The sequence below is a fragment of the Rhincodon typus genome, chromosome 8 (assembly GCF_021869965.1).
Source record: "Rhincodon typus isolate 14 chromosome 8, sRhiTyp1.1, whole genome shotgun sequence".
NCBI classification, from domain to species: Eukaryota; Metazoa; Chordata; class Chondrichthyes; order Orectolobiformes; family Rhincodontidae; genus Rhincodon; species Rhincodon typus.
This window is the reverse complement of record NC_063339.1, coordinates 33,279,565-33,300,512: the sequence shown is the minus strand read 5'-3', so window position 1 is coordinate 33,300,512 and position 20,948 is coordinate 33,279,565. Positions and strand designations below refer to the sequence as shown.

Sequence of the window (20,948 nt, the reverse complement as noted above, 5' to 3'; positions counted from 1 at the left end):
AAGGGTTTACAGGGATATGGGCCAAATGGGACTAGGTCAGATTACGATGTCTGGTCGGTGCAGAGGAGTTGGATTGAAAAGGTCTGTTGCCATGCTGCGAGACTCAAAAGGACGACCAATGTTTGACAATGTTGTTTTATGGAAGCGTGTTTCTGCAGCCAACCTCTTACCTTGGATAGCCAGTTGCTATACAAAATGGGTCTGGTTAAAGCTTTGTCTTTGTCGATATTAGGGAAATGCTTGAGAGAAACCACATCAATATTCTCATCTGTCCATTGTCTTTCCTCATCCTCCACAAGTCTAAAATACGGAGGAAAAGAAACAAATTTCTGCAATCATATTTCAATTTAGTTTAGTGCAAACACTGAAAATAGCAATAACACTGACAAAATGCTGAACTTGTAGAATACAAACCGGTCTTGAAACAAGCGCAGAGCCTCATGAGCCCAAATCCTAATCAAGCCTTCGACTGCCAATGTTTCTAAAGGTCTCAAAGCCTCAAAGATTCCTCTCACCCAACGTGTCATTTCACGAGGGGAGTAAATGTAGTGTGGCTGTATGTCTTGGGTGAAACGCTCCTATGAAATAATGGAATATGCACTATTGAACAAGGTTCAGTTTCTACATCACATCAAAATTACAAACTGCATTTAATTGAAATCATCATAGATCAAGACATTCAAAATGTATGCAAGAAATATGAAATACAATGTACTGATTCAAAGATTTAAGATATTTTAATGATTAATCGTGTGACATATATTGTTCTCTTCTAATCAAGAGCAGATTGTCCAACCTATCATTCAAAGGCAACCCAACTTAATACCAGTATAGAAAGTAATATACAAGAAATTTCAGCATCTTGTCAATTTCATGCAGTTATCTTGGTAAGACTTTGATCATCCACTACTTTCACATAGCATTTTTGTATCCGGTGTTCTAAGAAATATCACCATTCTTCTCTAACCATCAAATGAATAATATCACTGAATATCAAAGAGTTCACCTGTTCACTTTACCACTAATGATCCAGCTTTTAGATTTGCTTTAAAAACGTGCCAACTGAACTGAATCAACTGCCCTTCGGAGATTGTTCACTATTCTACTGAAAAAAACAAAATCCCACACCATTCGCTCTATTCCTGAGGAATATGGATCTCGTGTACTTGAGCCCCATCACCATAATCAAGCTAAAACAATTTGCCTATATTAATATTAATCTGAAGAGTTACACCATCTTCACTTGAAACTTCAAAGCTCCAAATCACAAACACAACTTACCTGTGACATCATGTAGAACTCCACCATAGCTGCTGTAAGGGGATCAGCATATGTCCGCAAGGATGGAATGAGTCTAAGCATAGCACGGTTGAACGTGCCATAAATCTGAGTGAGAGACGCTGGTCCTGGATAGTCCACATACACAACAGGTACATGGCGTAGGAACCTATAACAAAGTAGAAAAATAGAGCATTCCTAGCCATCAGTTACAGATTTAACAACATAAATTTAGAGGCTTGAACAGTTGATCCAAAGGTTTCACTGTATTTTTAAATCAAACCAAAGCTATCCAGCTGGCTACCAGTGAGGAAGAAAAAAATTAACATGAAATTTATGGATACAACTTGATTATGTAATAGGAACAAATTCTGGTACAGTTCGAAAAGTTGACAAAAATTATATATTGAATGTGAAGCAAGAAACAAGTTTATTTTATGCTAGGTTTCAGCCAATTTATGTTTTGTGAATAATTTGATACATCCTGTTAGCTGAAAACTAGTAATTAAAATTCTTAACCTTTTCATTGCAATCAAAGCTCATTCTTTAATTTTTGTTTAGCTTTACATAAGTCATTCTATGTACCTTAAATAATTCAAACGTTTTGGCCACTTGTACACTAAGATTGATAATCAAACAGAAGAATTGTTACCTATGAGAAAGTGGCTTCCTTCCTGGGTCAGTAGATGGATTGCAAGCTCCAACAAATTGAATTCTTTCCAATTTAACCCAAGTCTGATCTGAAGTACGGAAGAAACCTCCATGTTCTACCATCTGAAACAAAGATGGCCCACAATGATTATGCTGTGATTAATTAACCTGCTTTAACTCTAATCTACAAAAGCTTCCTCGTACTAACCTGCCTAATGAAGGATATAACTCTTTGAGTGCCATATTTGTCCATGTCTGGAAGATTGATTTCATCACAGAAAAGCACAAGCCATTTGCCAAGCTGCACAGGCGCTAAGACAACTCCATTCGGAGTCCGACGATATTCGCAGTAGTGATCAAATGTTTTCAGAACTAACTCTGGTGTCGTCGCACTGGAGAAGTTCAGACCCACAACCTAATAAAATGGAGACAAACACTTAAAATAGCTTTAAAGCTTATTACTTAAATGAACAGAGACCAGAAGCAGCTGAGTGGATATTCTAGAAACAACTGTTCAATTTTATTTTAATGCCAAATGTACAAAAGCAATTCAGAAGATGCCAATTCTTACCTCCATATCTGGTAGAGCTCTTAATGCACTGAAAAGAGTCATCGTCTTGCCAGAACCAGGTGGGCCACATAAAACCAATGGTTTATGTTCAGCCAACCATGTGTACAGAAGAGCTTCATGACGGACCGTATCCAGAGTTGGTACAACAACATCCGGTGCAGCAACTTTGTGAGTCTCCACTTCAATCTGGGGCACCTTGGACTGCCAAGGAACCCACTCTCCAGTAATAGATACCTAAATTTTAAAAAAGGTGTGTCACAAAACCAAGTTTATTATTTTCAACTTTAGTCTGCTCAATTCACTTTAGTGATCAGTAACTATGACAAAGAAATCATTCCATTGTCAAGGTGTTGTACTGAGTGAAACCTATCTTATTTGCTCCATCAAAACAAGACAGTCCTGACCATTCACTACTAGCATCCAAACATGTAAAAAGTACGGTCACCACAGTCCCACAGAACTATTGGGCTGCTTTCCCATTAGAGACAACTGGTGGGGAGTCTAACTGGAAGGTGAACTGGATGGAATTCAGCAGATGAAGTGATTCATTTTAGTCATAAGAATGAGTGACATCATACAAAATGGTACAATTTTAAAGAGCATATATGACCAGCAAAAACCGGAGTGCATGCACACCGACATCCGAAGGTGGCAGGACAAGTTGAAGTGGTTAAGAAAGCATAAATATAGAACCAGGGAATTTATATTAAGCTTTATACAAGGCTCAATTGAAATGGTCTGTTAAATGTTGGGCAATGCATTTCAGAAGTACGTCAAGGCCTTAGAGATACTGCAAGAGAGAACCGTTACCAGGAATAAGAAACTTCTGTTATATGGAGAGACTGAATAATGGAAACAATCTGAATCAAACATGTGAAATTTGCATTACAAATCACTTGCCCAGAAGCAGATCAAAGATCAATAAGTACTAGATATTCAAAACAAATTACAGAATATTCCAAATATGCAAACAATAGGGATTAGAACTTCATAAAATAGACTACCTACCTCAAAATCAATGATAGGCATGTTAGGTGTGCTTGGCAGTGGAATGGTGGTAATTCGTCTGATGTATTCACCAAGTTCTGCTCTCATCTTCAACCGTGCATCACCCGAAAGTGACCAAAGAATGGCATAAATTAGGTATTTCTAAGAAAACATAATAACATGAACATTTAAAAAGGGACAGTTAGATGACAGGGTACATTTGCTCATTTTTACATAGACAAATCTAAGACGTGCAGAAGGTCATACCTGGATGTATCGTTCCAACTGATCATTCGGCATTGGAAAATCAGGATGATTAGCATTGTACAATGCAATATTCCTGCAACCTTGGTGCATCATAGAAAAGAGGGAACCAAGACATCGTAATCGGGTAAAATCCATAATGTGTTCCATCTTAGCAGCGTGTTCTACTGCTTTGATAATCAATCCATTTGAAGTGAAGTATGGCTGCAAAACAGTTGCTGCATCTCTCTGTATCTGTTAAAAAAAAGTTTAAATCATTGCCTACAGTGCAAATTTTGTAGTTATTGGCTGGAAGGTAAAATGATACATTTACAGATGTCACTAATAAAAATTTTCTTAAAATGGTCCTAGAAAAGATACTCAAATTAGTAAAAGAACAAAAAAGTATAAAACAGATTTGCAAGAATAAAAAATGGGAAAATACAGTTCAAGTTTTCTGTTATTCAACAGGGAAATACACAGTACTATTTCTTTCAATCTAACGCCACTACAACTTCATTCCAATAATCAGGAAAACTCAGGGACAACCAATTGGAGAATACTTGGAGATAGTAGGAACTGCAGATGCTGAAGAATCTGAGATAACAAGGTGTAGAGCTGAATGAACACAGCAGGCCAAGCGGCATCAGAGGAGCAGGAAGGCTGAGGTTTCGGGCCTAGACCCTTCTTCAGAAATGGGGGAGGGGAAGGGGGGTTCTGAAATAAATAGGGAGAGGGGGGAGGCAGATAGAAGATGGATAAAAGGAGAAGATAGGTGGAGAGACGACAGACCGGTCAAAGAGGCAGGGATGGAGCCAGTAAAAGGTGACTGTAGGTGGGGAGGTAGGGAGGAGATAGGTCAGTCCAGGGAGGACGGACAGGTCAAGGGGGCTCATCCTCACCCTCAACTTCTCTTTCAATTCCTCCCACTTCCTACAGACATAGGGGGTGGCCATGGATACCTGCATGGGCCCAAGCTACGCCTGCCTCTTTGTAGGTTACGTGGAACAATCCCTCTTCCGTACCTACACTGGCCCTAAATCCCACCTCTTCCTCCGTTACATTGATGACTGTATCCGCGCCGCCTCGTGCTCCCAGGAGGAGCTCGAACAGTTCATCCACTTCACCAACACCTTCCACCCCAACCTTAAGTTCACCTGGACCATCTCTCATACCTCTCTCCTCTTCCTGGACCTCTGTCTCCATCTCTGGCAACCACCTAGAAACCAATATCCATTTCCGACTCCCACAGCTACCTAGAATACACCTCCTCCCAACCACCTTCCTGCAAAAATGCCACCCCCTATTCCCAATTCCTTCGCCTCCGCTGCATCTACTCCCAGGATGAGGCATTCCACTCCCGTACATCTCAGATGTCCTCGTTTTTCAAGGACTGCAACTCCCCTCCCCTCAGTGGTCGAGAACGCCCTCGACCACGTCTCCCGCATCTCATCCTCACACCCACTCCCTGCAATAACAACCAAAACAGAATCCCCTCGTCCTCACGTACCACCCCACCAACCTCCGGATCCAACGCATCATCCTCCGACACTTCCACCATCTGCAATCTGACCCCACCAAAGACGTTTTTCCCTCCCCACCGTTATCTGCTTTCTGGAGGGACCACTCTCTCCGTGACTCCCTTGTCCGCTCCACACTCCCCTCCAGCCCCACCTCACCCGGCACTTTTCCATGCAACCGCAGGAAGTGCTACACCTGCCCCTACACCTCCCCCCTCACTCCCATCCCAGGCCCCAAGAAGACTTTCCACATCAAGTAGATTTCACCTGCACATCTGCTAATGTGGTATACTGCATCCACCGTTCCCGTTGGGGCCTCCTCTACGTCGGGGAAACCAAGTGGAGGCTTGGGGACCGCTTTGCAGAACACCTATGCTCGGTTTGCACTAAACAACTGAACCTTCCAGTCGCGAACCATTTCAACTCCCCCTCCCATTCCGCAGACGACATGTCCATCCTGGGCCTCCTGCACTACCACAACAATGCTACCCGAAGGTTGCAGGAACAGCAACTCATATTCCGCTTGGGAACCCTGCAGCCCAATGGTATCAATGTGGACTTCACAAGCTTCAAAATCTCCCCTCCCCCTACCGCATCCCAAAACCAGCCCAGCTTGTCCCCGCCTCCCTAACTTGTCCTTCCTCCCACCTATCCCCTCCTCCCACCTCAAGCCCCACCCCCATCTCCTACCTACTAACCTCATCCCGCCCCCTTGACCTGTCCGTCCTCCCTGGACTGACTTACCTCCTCCCTACCTCCCCACCTACACTCACCTTTACTGGCTCCATCCCCACCTCTTTGACCGGTCTGTCTCCTCTCCACCTATCTTCTCCTCTATCCATCTTCTATCCACTTCCCCCTCTCTCCCTATTTATTTCAGAACCCCCTTCCCCTCCCTCATTTCTGAAGAAGGGTCTAGGCCCGAAACGTCAGCCTTCCTGCTCCTCTGATGCTGTTTGGCCTGCTGTGTTCATCCAGCTCTACATCTTGTTATCTCTGGAGAATAGTTGAACTGAGAAACTGTGTTTAGAGAAGTAACTCTGATCAGGTTCTGTCTCTCATGCTGTTGCAGATCCTTCAATCATAGGTTTCTTCTCACTGTCCTTTAAGCAGCAGAATCTGAGTCTGTAGTAGCAAAAGCAGGAGAGGGGAACTTACAATTGACTGAGCTGGAGGAGCTCCTTCAGTCAGTCCCAAGGCCATCAAACAGCTAAGGTTCAGGAAGTCACGGCACCAGCTGTCCAGTAAGGGAGAATCTGTTTTCACAGCATGAGCCACGTGGTGGCTCAGGGTGGAGTGACTAAAGCACTAGACCAGAATCTTGGTTAATCCACTAGATGATTTTTGGGAGTACCACGTTCTTTATGCATCATGTAACTTTACCCATTCCTAACCAGTTTATTGGAGTTTATACACATTTAATATTCACCATGCCAAGGGTAGAGGGAACTTTCTGTAAAGAGGCAGCATTCAGGGTAGCTGCAACCTTATATTCTTTCCACGTATGGAGACACAGAGTACAAACACGTAGTCTGAAAACCGCTTACTGAGGCAACAGTCAACATACTACATTCAATTTTTACCAAGGTTTCAGCAAGCTGTTTACAAGTGGTTTTCCTACTTTAAATAATTATTACTGGAAAATTCAACATTTACTTTGCATCATTTTTCACACAAATTAATGATCCAACTAATTGCTTCAATGAATGCATAAAAAATATGGAACGTGAAAGGCTTACTTTGAATAAGTTAACAGGAAAAATACTTTCATAAATTCCAAGTGTGAAAGACTTAATAATACCAACACAAACACAGAAGGTTATTACATAACTACATCTATTAGGGGTGTTGGTGATAATAAACACAGCCACAGAAAAATAAAAAGTCATTTTATAAAGATTCAATCTCTGCCAAACTGATTCAGGATGCAAACATAAAAGGAACCTTTCTGCTCTGGAACCAAAGCAAATGACATTATTATGCAGAAAATTCAAACTAGTTTGGTACCTGAAGCATTGGGGAAGCTGCTTCTTGTTCCTCATCCTCTTTGCCTTTGCGTCTACGTTGGGCCTCATCTTCTCCCTCATCCAGAGGTATGTTACGTAGTCTAGCCAAGAAGTTATTGAAGATCATATCAGTACTGAGAACATCCTCACTAAACCATACCATTCCACACCTGGATACAGTGGCCAACGTAGCATACTTCAAGTCTTGAACTTCAAACATAATTCGCACCTATTGAAAATAAAATTAAGGTGATCAGCTTTTTGGAGGAGCATAAATTCTATTCAACACAATTCTGTATCAATCCTTTGCAAAAATACTTACGTTTGATGGAAGGCTGAGACGCTCTCCATTGGGCAGGGTAAGCAATTTGTTATCATCGAGAACGGAATTCAAATTTTCTACCCATTCAGGATCCACATCACCATCAAAGATGATCCACTGACGTTTCTGCAGCTCACCTCGTACATTGTCGATAATCCTAAACAAAAATATGATTTGCGTAACATTTGACATCATGTTGAAATATGCATTTTGAACATTAAACATAATTGATGTTGATTTTGAAATAATTGGAGGAAAAAAGTAAGCTTCCAATGGATGGCTGAGCAACTTTATCTACAATAATTGAACCACACAGCCCAGGAAGTCTCCAAGTCCGTTTTCCACCCGAGTTATTGGTTTGCAGCTCAATACCCATCAGAGGCAGGAGAGAAAATAACAAAAAAAAAAGAAAAAAAAAAAAAAAAAAAAAACTTAGATCCTTGCTGGAAGCGAGAGAGAGCATTAAATGCAGAGAAGCTACCCTGTGAAAACAAAGATCAACTTACTTTCTAAGCACATGTGTAAACAGTCCATCAGTCCATTCTCTGGTATTTGGGTCTAATGTTCCATACAAATGGTCCTTGCTGATAGCTTTTGGATCAATGATGTGAGCAACTCCTTCCACTCCCTCAAGCCGTTCAAGGGCCTTTAGTAAAACTCTCCAGGCCATACTTTTTCCACTGCCCGAAGGTCCCACCATCATCAAACCATGGTTAATTTGAGAAATCTGATATAGTTGAAGCACCTAATGTAGAACATGTAATTAAAAGTTACCAAGCGGTTAAAGAAAAATTAAACGGTAGATAAAACAAAGTTGAGAGAAATATCCAGAACTCACCTTTTCAACCCACATTCCACCAACATCCTCACCATCACCATAGGTAAGGTACATTTCTTGACAAACCTTCTTCAGCTCCTCACGCAGTTTAGTCATTGCTCCACGATGGTACTGTACTCCAGGGAATACATCAGACAAAAGACTAAAAAGCAATGGGATATCTTCTGCAACAAGCTTGGGAACCATCGTTTCACAGACACTCTGGATTAGAATCTGTGGACAGATTGATCAATTCAGGACTATTTACTCAACACGATGGTTTCATGGATGTTAACAAAATCTAAAGTGAACATTTAATTGACAGAGGTCAGAAATGCTTATTTTTTTCCCCCCAAGGAGAAAATATGAGCAAGTATGAGTATAACAACCAAAGTTTAAAAAGACATTCAGGAAAGACATTTCTCAACTTGCTTGGGCTTGAAGAACATCAAAACAAGTGATAACATTATAAAACACCAACAGAACAGCAATCAAATACAGTATTATATAACACACATTTTTCTTTCAAATACACGGTTCAAGCTAATTTGAGAAGTAAATGACAGAACTGCAACAAATAACTAACCTCTTGCTCAGGTAGATTCTCTGCAATTTCTGCCTCATCAACATCTTCACCACGTTCTCCTTTCTCTTTCTTTATCTTCTGAATCCTCTCTCGCTTCACATTACCTGCACTTACTAGCACACTCTTCAGGGCTCGAAGACCAAAATCGTAGTGGCTCTGAGATGACAGCTGCTCATCACAAAGCCTTAAAAAGAAATTTTTGAAAAAAATTTCAGTGTATGCCAGTTATTGAAATAGAATATCAAATCAAACATTTTATAAACACGTGAAATTTACATTTCTTTCATTTATACCAAAAGGTATTTTTGGAGAAACACTACTGCGAAGCTTAAGATGCTTACTTGAAGAATGGAACAATCTTGTTTGCAAGGGTTTCAGCTGTTCGGAATCCTTGAGAGTATAACATAACCTGTGCAATAAGTTGGCGATCAGGTTTTGTCATTGCCAGACTACGGAATAGTTTTTTCAAGTTGTCTGGTAGATTGGAGCGTCCAGCATAGCCCGGATTCATAGTTATGAAAATAGCCATATCTGCTCTGACTTTCACTTGTTTGTTCAGCAGCTCACATGTGATTGTAGGAGAACCTAAAAGAAAATTAACAAAATTCAAGCTGCAAATTCAATGCTGCACACAAGAACAGGAATAGACTATTCAGCACTTTGAAGCTGTTGCATCATTCCAGTAGTTCACGTCTGAACTGTTCTCCAACTCTAAAAACCAAAAAAAGAACTGTGGATGCTGTAAATCAGAAACAAACAGAAATTGCTGGTAAAGTTCAGCAGGTCTGGCAGCATCTGAGGAGTGAAATCAGAGTTAACATTTCTGGTCAAGCAAGGAAAGATCACTCAACCAGAAATATTCTGGTTTCTCACCACAGATGCTGCCAGATCTGCTGAGCATTTCAAGCAATTTCTGTTTTTGTCCCATAACTCTCTTGCCCAACTTTAACATTTTCCTTAAAACGCATACATGACTAAACTCCATGAATCTCAGCTTCTATAAATTTGAGGATTCCTTTGTGATCAAGTGCTTGTGATTTCATTTATATTTGGTTTACATTATACTGAAGATGGTGTCCAATCATCCCACATTATTCCAAAAGATAAAAAATTTACATTTACCCCCATCAAGTCATTTACCATTCTACATACTTAGTTTACTCCTCCTGCTGTTGAATTCAAGGAAATACAAGCCAAGCTTATAAAACCCACCCTCATAATTCAATCCTCCAGGACCTTGCACAATCCTGGAAAAATATGCATTTGACCCTTTCCAGTGTACTCCCCTATTATAAGACTCAGGCAACACATGATAGGAAGGAGAAAAGGCTAAAACCGTTTTCATGTCTATTGTGTCAGTAACCTTTGCAGGACAAGGTCACCAACTGAAAATTACTGGAGTATACTAATTCCATCACCATACACTCATTGTTAAGTCAACTATATCTGCTTTGACTCAATCATGCGTATCAAAGGATAGTAACCCATAAACAAAGCCATCACATCTTGATTGTAACGATTCCCGTAAGTAGGACATTAGAACAGTGGGAATTGCCATGGACAACTGGGAGTCAGTTGCTAATGGCTGTGACCTGCAGAGGCTAACTGCCTGGAAAGGAGTTGAAAAGCAGAACAAGAGAGGTGAGCTCAATTTGCCAAGAGGGCTCAAACAGTAAAGAGAGGCCAGGAAATCATGCAGCTTCTCAGCTTGTCTTCCTGTGCAGCAAAGGCAGCCATGACAAAGTCAGACTCCTGAGTCTCTCTCACAGCTAGCCATCCTCGTACAAGACTGAAGGCTGCCACCAGTTCCCATGCATGTAACTTACACCCAAGCTACTAGATTTCTTTGATTAGGTAGAAAACAACCATTAGTTGCAGGATTAAGTTAGTTATCTTTACATCATCTCTTTTCTACACCTTCCAACCCAACCGATTCAATCCAATACTCCCTCGTCTTCAAGCAGCATTCATTCCTTTCTCAAGGCATATTTAACAAACTTTTCTCTCCCTGTCCTGCTTGCATTCACTTCAAATCTGCTAAGGTGCTATTCTCACCGAATGTATCTTTATTATCTGCAGACACATGGTCAATTTCCAATTAGAAGTTAACGGAACACATGTTTTTCCTCCATCACTGCTACATCCCAGTTACTTCTGTAGACTAACAACTGGTCCAAACTATCAAGTTGTGGGTGTTAAATTAGTTGAAAGTCTGCAGTCAGCTGTTGTTGGAGGCTTTGTAGTTTATACTGTTTCTTCAGGCTGATTCAGATTGTACAAATATTTCCACCTATGCAAAACCCACAGCTGAGCATCAAGCGCCATATTTTCGTCTCCTGCTGACCTTCATCTCAACTTTCCTTTGGACTTGTAGCTGCTGAGACCCTTATACATATTTTCACACATTTAGAGTCAATTAGAGTCGTAGAGTAATACAACATGGAAATAGGCCCTTCGGCCCAAACTGGTCCATGCTGACCATGGTACCCACTCAGCTAGTTTTAACTGCCTGCATTTGGTCCATATCCTTCTCATCCATGTACCTATCCAAATGTTTTTTTAAATGTTGCCTCAACCACTTTCTCTGGCAATCCATTTCATATACGCACCACTGTGAAGAAGTTGCCCCCCAGGTCCTTCTTAAATCTTTCTCCTCTCATCTTAAACCTATACCCTCTAGTTTTCAATTTCCCATCCCTGGGAAAAAGACTATGTGCATTCATCCTATCTATGCCCCTCATGATTTTATACACCTCAGTAAGGTAACCCCTCATTCTCCTATGTTCCAAGGAATTAAGTCCTATCCTGGCCAGCCTCTCCCTATCACTCAGGCTTACTAGTCCTGGCAACATCCTCGTAAATCTTCTTTGCACATTTTCCAGTTTTACAATGTCTTTCCTACAAAAGGGTGACCAAAACTGTACACAATACTCCAAGGGCAGCCTCACCAACAACTTATACAATTGTAACGTAATGTCTTAATTCCTAGACCGATAAAGGCCAGCATGTTAAATGTTTTCTTCACCCACCCTGTCCACCTGTGACGCAGCTTTCAATAAACTATGTACTTGTACTCCTAGGTGTCTGTTCCACAACACTCTTCAGGCCCTTACCATTTACTACCTTGATTTGACTTTCCAAAGCACAACATCTCAGTTACCTTTATTGAATTGCATTTGCCAATCCTCAGCCCACTTCCCCATCTGATCAAAAATCCTAATTTTTGATACCTTCTTCGTTATTAATGATACCTCTTAATTTTGCATCGCCTGCAAACTTACATCTCATGCTTTGTACATTCACATCCAGATCATTTATGTAAATAACAAATAACAAAAGGTCCCAGCACTGACCCCTGTGGCACACCAGTAGCCACAGGCATCCAAAGTCTGAGAAACAACCTTCAACCATCACCCTCTGCTTCCTACCACTGAGCCAGTTTTGAATCCAATTAGCTAGCTCTCCCTGGATCCCATGCAACCTAACCTTCATGACTACCTGCCTTGCGGGACCTTGTCAAAGACCTTACTAAAGTCCATATAAACAAATCCACTGCCCTTCCCTCATCTATCCTCTAGGTTACCTCAAGTCAAAAAACTCAGATTTGTCAGACATGACTTCCCGCGCACAAATCCATGCTGACTATCCATGAGAACCGGACTATCCAAATGTTGGTTGATCCTGTCCCTCCGTATCCTCTCCAATAACTTGCTCATCACTGACGTCAGGCTCACTGGCTTGCAGTTCCCTGGCTTGTCTTAAACAATGTAACAACACTTCTTAAACAATCTAACAACATTAGTCATCCTCCAGTCTTCTGGAACTTCACCAGTGGTTAAAGTTGAAGCAAAAATCTCTGCAATTTCTTCCCTAGTCTCCTTCTTTACTAAGTTTCACTTATTCATCACCTTCACTGATCTATGCTGTCTCACAACACAACATAAAAATGATCTTCCAATTGTTCTAGTGTCTTGGCTCTATCACAAACTTCTCCCACACAAGATTATTTCCTACATCCAAAAATACCCCAAACCATGAACTCTTGTGCATATCCTCCCTTCAAACAATCACTGATACGAGAGCTTTCATTTGTCCCAGTTCCATTCTTCATAACTACTGCTTTCAAGTCACTCATCCTCACCTTTCAATTCAATTCAATTTTGGAGGGTCTCTGCCTAGTTTTGAATCAAGTCTTGGCATAAATCCCCACTAGTTAGTTTTATTTTACTGCCTTCTCCATAAAAGTTTTTTTTTTGCTGTTTTTACACACACACAAAGTAGCTGTTGGTCTGTACCATTCTGTTTTGCGGTGCAAGTTTGAACAACTGAAGGCTGTGTAGTTTAATGCTGAATTACTATATGGTTATAGTAAAAAAAAACTTGCTGCAAGGTGTAAAAGTAGTGGTTAAAGTAAAGTTAATGCACTGTACAGAAGTTCCAATATCTAGGGGAGGGGAGGGAAGAGATTTGGACAGCAATATATTAAATAATACAAAGAATTACATACTTCGGTCACGGCTGGGATTAGAGTGTTCACGGAGTGCTTCCTGGATGCACTGTATTTGCTGGGATACAGCTGACAGCATACGTTCTTCAAGGCGATTGAATTCATCAAAACAGCCCCAAGCTCCCACCTGGCAGAGACCCACAAATATTCGACCCATGGCCTAAAGTTATGGAAAAAAAAACCAATTATGTAGGAAAAAACCAAAAAAACTAGAAGCATTTTGTGAATTTTATGTAAAACTTGGAAGAATTTAGAATCAAACAAAATCAACAAATACACAAGTTTTGAATGATTTTGCTATTTCTTTCTGGGATATAAACTAACCAATTCAAGAGGTTACTTGGTAAAATCTTTCCCACTTCAGAACCGCACCCCCTTTTCTATACACCTTGTTTGGAGGTATAACAGTTAAGACTAAATACTATAATGATTAACATATTGAAATAAACAATAACATCTCAACTGCTCATTATACAGATACAACTCCATTGCACTAGAACAGTATTTCTGAAAATTGGCTTCAACTTCAAATAGAAAACAATTGGAAGATTTACACCACATTATTAAAATCAGTTACAGCACCTGGAAATCAAAAGTCTCATCGCAGTTGAAAACTAGAACAAAGCGTCCAAGTTGGTGTCCAAGTGCCTTGACCGATTCAGTTTTGCCAGTACCCGCAGGACCTGGAGTAGAACAAAGTTTGGAACATAAAGAATTAAGCTTGAAATGTAAAAACCATCAAGGTAACATTGCTAGAAAATTAAATGCCGGTTTTAAAATTATTTGTCCACAACGAAATGTACAATTTTGGGAAGGCTGCATTTGAGGAAAACAGCATCAATAGATTGACACCATGTATACATGTAGAAACTGGAATCCAACAGTAGAGCTGTATTAAAAGAGTCACTGAAAAATCTATTATTAGAACCATTTAGGAAGTACCTTTTGAGTCATCTTCAAAGTGATGACAGTTTGGACTTTTCAACAGATGAGTTTGTGTTTTCATATAGCTTATATACTTTGCGGTCATTGCCCAGCTCTGATTTCCTTTCCAGGCTGTCATTTAATCCTGTATGTATCTCAACACCTTTCTTCAGTTCTACTGTTATCCTTATTTAATTTTCTGGCAGAAGACTATATTTAATTGTATTGAAATCTGACTAAGTGCATTTTACAAACATAATACCCTCAAGATATAGCAAACACCACTTGAGGTTTGCAACTTTCTGAAAATACATCAAGAGGATTTTACACTTTGTTAATGGTATGATATCACAGGGATTTTCTCATGTTAGAAACTTGTGCTCTGCTTTGGGGACGCTTTCTTTTGGTCATTTGAAACATTCATGCAAGAAAAATTCAAATAAGAACTGAAAAAACATTGGTGGTGGCCAATGTTTTAAGGTGTTTTTACTGGCCAAAGACATTGCCATGTGTGTCAGCCTTACTGTGGAGAGCAGTACTGCCAAGCTTGATTCTCATGCCATCGGATGTCACTAGATCAGCTTTATAGGATTGTTTACCAGACTATAATCATGAGATGCACTTATTTTTTGCTCTCTACCCTATTGCTGTCCACTGCCCTGGTTATGCTAATCACCATAGTCCAGGAGGCAAACAAGGGATCTTTGGTGTATTTCATGGATGATCTCTAGACATCACTAATATATATGAGAGGTCATTTAATGTTCTTAGTGTAGCTAAACCACAAAAACATAAGTATTTCAAGCCTTGAACAAATATTTCACCACCTACCAAATGGAGAACCACCAAGACGAGCTTCCAAAGCCTGTGTCATCGTCAAGTAACAACGGTCTGTAAGGGGAGTTTGTACAAGTTTATCTTGAACACCAAGGTACTCAAAACCATAGTTGAATTTTGCATTAGCCATTTGTATGGATAGCTGCTGTAAGACATCAGTTTGTTTGGGATCAAAGTAGAATCGCATTTGACTGAGCCAGTCAAAAGATTTAGGTTGATCTACTTTGTTCTTGATCAGCATTCTTGTGACATCTCTCTGATGTACTAATTCAGTAATCTGTAACAAAAAATATTTAGTAATTAAAGCTAAATGTGTTCATTTTACCCAGTTTACGTTTGTGCAATTCTGTCAAAATTTGAATCAATTATGCATTTGCATGTCATACATTAAATATTGAAAACAAACACTGATTTAGGAAAAACGAGATATATTGAAGACAAATTGAGAATGTGCATTTAAAAGTGTTACAAAGCAAGCTTTTTATTAAATCGGCACCTATGGAATCAGGAGTGTAGCCATAATCAAAGTACAAACACACACTAAGTAACACAAACATAATTCACGGGATATACCCATCACTGTTATGCTTTACTGGGAGTAAATCATTTAAATAATAATGCAACTTTGCCTTAAATAAAACATACTGGCAGACAGCAAACTCGCTTGCACCCTCAACTGATTACTCTGACAATGCAGACATTGTGATAATACAATAAACTCCTGGTATTTCGGGTATATAATTTTTGCCAGTTTATCAAGTGTATTGGCTCACAAAGTGCTGGTTAAAACAAAGTTTGCTGTATATCTTCAAAATAATACAAAATGTCCTTGCCAGCACTAAATTTGACCTCCAAAAAGAATAAAGGATGCTCACTCACCAAGTGTTCAAGTTTCCTCCTGCGAAGTGCTGGCTGTTCCATCAACACAGAATCTGCTAACACAGTCAACGTAGCTTCCACGTTAACTAGGACTGGGGTGAGTGGGGACTGACCACCACTTGTTCCATTATTCAGGGCATTTTCCACATTTTCTGACCATGATATCTGAGTTGAAAGGACAACAAGCTGGGCCTACATTTAAAGAGAAAATTTAAGAACATCCTGTTAGTATATAGCAGTTTGATTCCAAATTAGTAATTCTCATCTCGCATACATACCTGGTATTTATCGATCCAAGAAATGTAGTCTGCAGCATCAATTGAAGTGCCTTGGCCAAAGATTCCAACTTCAGTGACCGATTCAGCAAGCAACTTGGCCAAGGTAACCCTCATTTCCTTCTCCACTAAGGTTAACCACTCATTAATCTTAGGGTGCTCGATGATTGAAACGGCAGTCTTAAAAAGCACCTGTCAAATAACATATGTAGGTTGTCAGTGTTACATTGAAAGATAATCAGATACACTTAAACTTGAACCATACCAAGTATTCTGCTACATTTAATAACATAGTGAACTTGAGATGACAAAGCTAAGAAATGAATTGAGTAAACATGTGAATATACCTCTTCTCCCTCACGTGATGAGATTCCCAAGACAACAGTAGCATCTTCATTGAGAATGATACTGGAAACACCAGCAAACATCTTCTTAAAATGCTTCTGCAATTTAGCCACATTCTTACTGTTGCCAATAATTTCCAGTAAGTCCTCATCACCAACAAAGTAAAATCTGAAATTCAGTAGAAGTATATAGTGTTCATTAACAAACATAAGGCACATAACAGAAGGTAAGCAGCATTTGGACCAATAAGCCACTCTGCCACAGTAAACAGGGAAAACCTGTTAATGGGTATTACTGAAGAACAGAGGGTGGACATTTAAAGCAATACAGAACTAGTTTATACCCCTCAAAAAAAAAAAAAGCCATGAACAACTAGAGATAATGCACAGCATAAAACTAAAAGAAAGGGCTTACAAAAATGCAAAACTCAACGCAGACCTTGCTGAATGGGTCAGAGACAAAGACCAAAGAGCTAGGAAGCAGCTAAATAAGAGCTAAGAAATTATGAATGGCAACTTTTAAGGGGCATCAAAACCAACATGAACATTTAGAGTGACAAAGGGGAAAGCGGGACATAAAAAGCAAAAAAGGTGGTGATCAGGAGCAATGTTGGTTACTAAAGACGGAAAGTGGGGATATTGTCAATGATTGTGGGGAAATGGCAGACATGATGAATAATTAGTTTGCCTCAGTATTTCCAGTGGAAAAAAAAAGAGGATAGCTGGCTATAAGGCCCAAGGAAATTAATAGCAGATCATAACATTGTTAAGGAAGAAACTATTGGAACTAAAGAATGAAAAATCCCCAGGACCTGAAGGTTTCCACTTTAGAGAATGAAGGAAGCACATTGTAGATGTCTTAAATATAACCTGTCAAAGCTCCCTATCAGGAGTCATTCCTCTGGATTGGAAAATTGCATATTAACCTGCTTTTTAATAAAGGCTAAGAGGAAAACCAAGGAATTACACAGACTGGTCAGCTTAATATCTGTGGTGGGGAAATTCTTGAAGTCTATAATCAAGCATGCGATAACCAAGTGAAAACTTGAAGTGCTAAATCAGGGACAAAGAGCATAGATTCATGACAGGTAAATCATGTCGTCTGACAAACCTTAAATTTTTTTTTGTTTTGAAGAGGTTAAAAAAAGCAGTTGATGGGAAACGTCTATGGATGTTGTTTATATGGACTTTGAGAGGTATTTGATAAAGTCCCAAATAAGACTTAGCTAAGGTAGAAGCCCAAAGAATTGAGGGTAAATTATGGACATGGCTAAAAAATTGGTTGAGTGGCAGGTGACAAAGTAGGGATAACACGTATTCATATTTGCAGGATGTGACTAGTGGTGTCAGGCCTCAAATATGGATATTATTTATTAATGACTTGCAACTCGCTGATACAAAGTTAAGCAGCATTGTAGACATGCAGACGATAGCATAAAATTACAGGTGGATATTGATAGACTAGGGGCATAGGCAAAACTATTACAGATGATATCAACATAAGCATGTGAGGGGTTATCCATTTTGGATCAAAAAGGATAGAATAGGGCACTTCTGGACAGTATGAAGTTGAATACAGTAGATATCCAAGAAACTTAGGGGTTCAGGTGTATAGATCTTTAAAACGCCATGGAAATGTGCAGAAAATAATCAAGGCAGCTAATCAAAGCTGGCTTTTATATCCAGAGGGCTGAAGCATAAGGATGCAGAAGTTATGCTGCAGCTATAAAAAAAAACTCTAGTTAGACCCCACTTGTAGTACTGTGAACAGATCTTAGGAGATACTGACCTTGGAGGAAGTATAACATAGGTTTACAAGAATGAAACCTGGTTCAGTTATGAGGAAAGGTTACACAAATTAGGCCTGTTCTCTCTAAAATTCAGAAGGTCAAGGGGTAATCGAATTGAAGCTTGAAATATATTTAATGAAGATTAAAAATACATTTTCAGAGTTGCTTTAAATTCTCAGACAACATCCATTGCAATCCTTACAAAGTTATCGGTTTCTTCGTTAAAAAAATATTCAACTAGATTGGTCAAGCACAAATGAGTCTTGTAACAAATCTGCACTGGCTATCATTTAACTCAGAATTCATATGCCCCATTTTTACCATGTTAACTGATTCTAATTATCAGAAATGTTTATCCTTTCTGTGCAACGCTGCATTTACCAATCTCCAATCTTTTAACACCTCTGTACCTACAGAAGTTTTTAATATTTGGCTAGTCCTTCAATGCCACTTTAGCAACCTGGGATGCAAGCCATCCAGACCAGGCAATTTATCCACTGTAAGCTTAACAAGCCTGTCCATTCAATCAATTTCTGAATCCAACTACTTCCTCTATCCACTTCTTATGCTGCTAGTATTTTGTTAGCATTTACTAAGGTAGAAAATGCCATTACAAACCTTGCCCTAAGCCTCTAAACTGTCTCATTATTTTCCGCAACACGCCCCACCTAATCTTAGTACATGCTATTTATATGCTGGCAGAATGTTTCTCATTCCCTTTTATATTAATTACCAATCTATTTTCCTATTCTTTCTTACCAGTCATGTTTCCCACTTCATACTCTCTCTCAACCTATTGTACTTGGCCTGCCATGCCTCTCACTTTTTTGTTTTATTATATTCCAAATCTCCTTCATTCTTATTTTTGCCTTTGTTGAAATGCTCAAGTCTGTAGATGAAACAGTCCCTTAAACTCATAGCTCAATTGGCTTTTCATGCCAATCCTTGGTTCCATTTTATCCAATCTAAATACCCTCTCATCCCATTGAAGTTAGGCCACTTTCGATTTCGAAGTTCAATCTCAAATTGTGGCATGTCGCTCTCCATTATTAAATCCCACGATATGAGCAATCTTACCAAAGCGTTTTCCCTCAGATGATTGGCCTTGCTTGGTTCTCAGCACCAGACCTAACAAGTGCTCCTTCTTAGTTTAATTAAGAACACACTGGACAAAGATGAACTCCTGAATAATTTTTGGAAATGCATCCCACTTGTTTTTTTTATTATCCCAAAGTGCTTTTTGCTTCTAACCAAATGGATTCTGTCTTTGCCCATCAAGGATAGCTCCTCTTTTCTACACCACAATATCTTCCTTAATGACACTGCTAATTCACCTACCATTTTAACATCGATTGCTTATAAACATTTGTACCCTTGAACAGTAAGCATTCAGTTCAACCTAAAGTAAATCCAAGTTTCTATAATTATGATTAGATAATATTCCCAAATGGCTGCTTTTGATTACAGCTTACCAACGTTATTCAACATGTTTGCAAATCTGTAATGTTATGAACATAAATGCACAATGTACTTCTCAGCCATTCTTCGTCTGCTCTTTTCAAATATAGAACTACTTCCTTCTCTAGAAATCTAGTTTCTTTCCCCTTTCGTAATTTCTTTCTTCCAGCACTCAGCGTTGTGCTTTATGGGGAAAAAAGTATTTAAATGCGCTACCGAGGAAAGGATGACCGTTCTCTCTCCAGGTATTCTCCTAAAGCCTTCTGTATCTTGCCCAACAGATCTGCTAATCGTTCCAATGACCGCTGCACTCCAGGAATATTCAAAACGTCCATGACGAGAGGAGACTTGGTCACTTTCTTCATGAGTGCTAGGAACTCTGTGCTGATGCTATATAAAAACAACAGAGTCAGGACATTTAGAAATTCTTAAACTCATGCACAAGTGTTTAAATATCAACCCATTCACATACCTCTGGAATCTTTGAGTTTCCACAGGTAGCAAATGTTTAATGTCAGCACTGCCTGTAAAGATTCCTTCAAGATATACCCAGCGACGCTGAACATCAATCCATACATCGAACAGGGCCATTATACGATTTAACTTATCTTCCCAGCTCAATGCATCCTCTTCAAAGACCTACAGAAATGTTGTAATTGGCACAAATAAATTGTGTTCAAAATATATAATCTGCATACTGTACAATTAATTGAACTTTTTTTTGGGAAAGCCAATGTTGCATATACAAGCAAACTGAACGAAGCAGAAATTCTTAATGTCTCAACCAAAAAAAACTAGAAGATCACTGCATCGAAAATGACTACAAAAGACACACAGCGGATACCTTGTAATTTGGCAATGCCTAATGCAAGGTGAGCGAAAGCATGAGGAATAGAAATTAAAATGCAAAATTATAAAATGTGAACTCAAAGCCAGAAATACATAAATTGTAA

The 20,948-nt window shown here is 39.5% G+C and overlaps 1 protein-coding gene across 2 annotated transcripts in view; it reads right to left on the bottom strand.

The window, feature by feature from the left end:
• The window catches only part of dync1h1 (dynein, cytoplasmic 1, heavy chain 1), a 136,575-nt gene that overhangs the window by 39,482 nt on the left and 76,145 nt on the right, over positions 1 to 20,948 (bottom strand). For both annotated transcript variants that reach the window (XM_048599652.1, XM_048599650.1), the window contains exons 22-43: positions 20,468 to 20,634; positions 20,212 to 20,385; positions 16,751 to 16,916; positions 16,407 to 16,595; positions 16,129 to 16,320; positions 15,244 to 15,526; positions 14,071 to 14,171; positions 13,489 to 13,648; positions 9,323 to 9,566; positions 8,982 to 9,165; positions 8,417 to 8,629; positions 8,085 to 8,323; positions 7,579 to 7,735; positions 7,258 to 7,485; positions 3,755 to 3,985; positions 3,509 to 3,649; positions 2,501 to 2,734; positions 2,138 to 2,344; positions 1,931 to 2,052; positions 1,282 to 1,447; positions 415 to 578; positions 171 to 300 (exon numbers count right to left, since the gene is read on the bottom strand). In XM_048599652.1, coding sequence (XP_048455609.1) covers positions 171 to 300; positions 415 to 578; positions 1,282 to 1,447; positions 1,931 to 2,052; positions 2,138 to 2,344; positions 2,501 to 2,734; positions 3,509 to 3,649; positions 3,755 to 3,985; positions 7,258 to 7,485; positions 7,579 to 7,735; positions 8,085 to 8,323; positions 8,417 to 8,629; positions 8,982 to 9,165; positions 9,323 to 9,566; positions 13,489 to 13,648; positions 14,071 to 14,171; positions 15,244 to 15,526; positions 16,129 to 16,320; positions 16,407 to 16,595; positions 16,751 to 16,916; positions 20,212 to 20,385; positions 20,468 to 20,634 — 4,092 coding nt within the window. The remainder of the gene's footprint in view (positions 1 to 170; positions 301 to 414; positions 579 to 1,281; positions 1,448 to 1,930; positions 2,053 to 2,137; positions 2,345 to 2,500; positions 2,735 to 3,508; positions 3,650 to 3,754; positions 3,986 to 7,257; positions 7,486 to 7,578; positions 7,736 to 8,084; positions 8,324 to 8,416; positions 8,630 to 8,981; positions 9,166 to 9,322; positions 9,567 to 13,488; positions 13,649 to 14,070; positions 14,172 to 15,243; positions 15,527 to 16,128; positions 16,321 to 16,406; positions 16,596 to 16,750; positions 16,917 to 20,211; positions 20,386 to 20,467; positions 20,635 to 20,948) is intronic.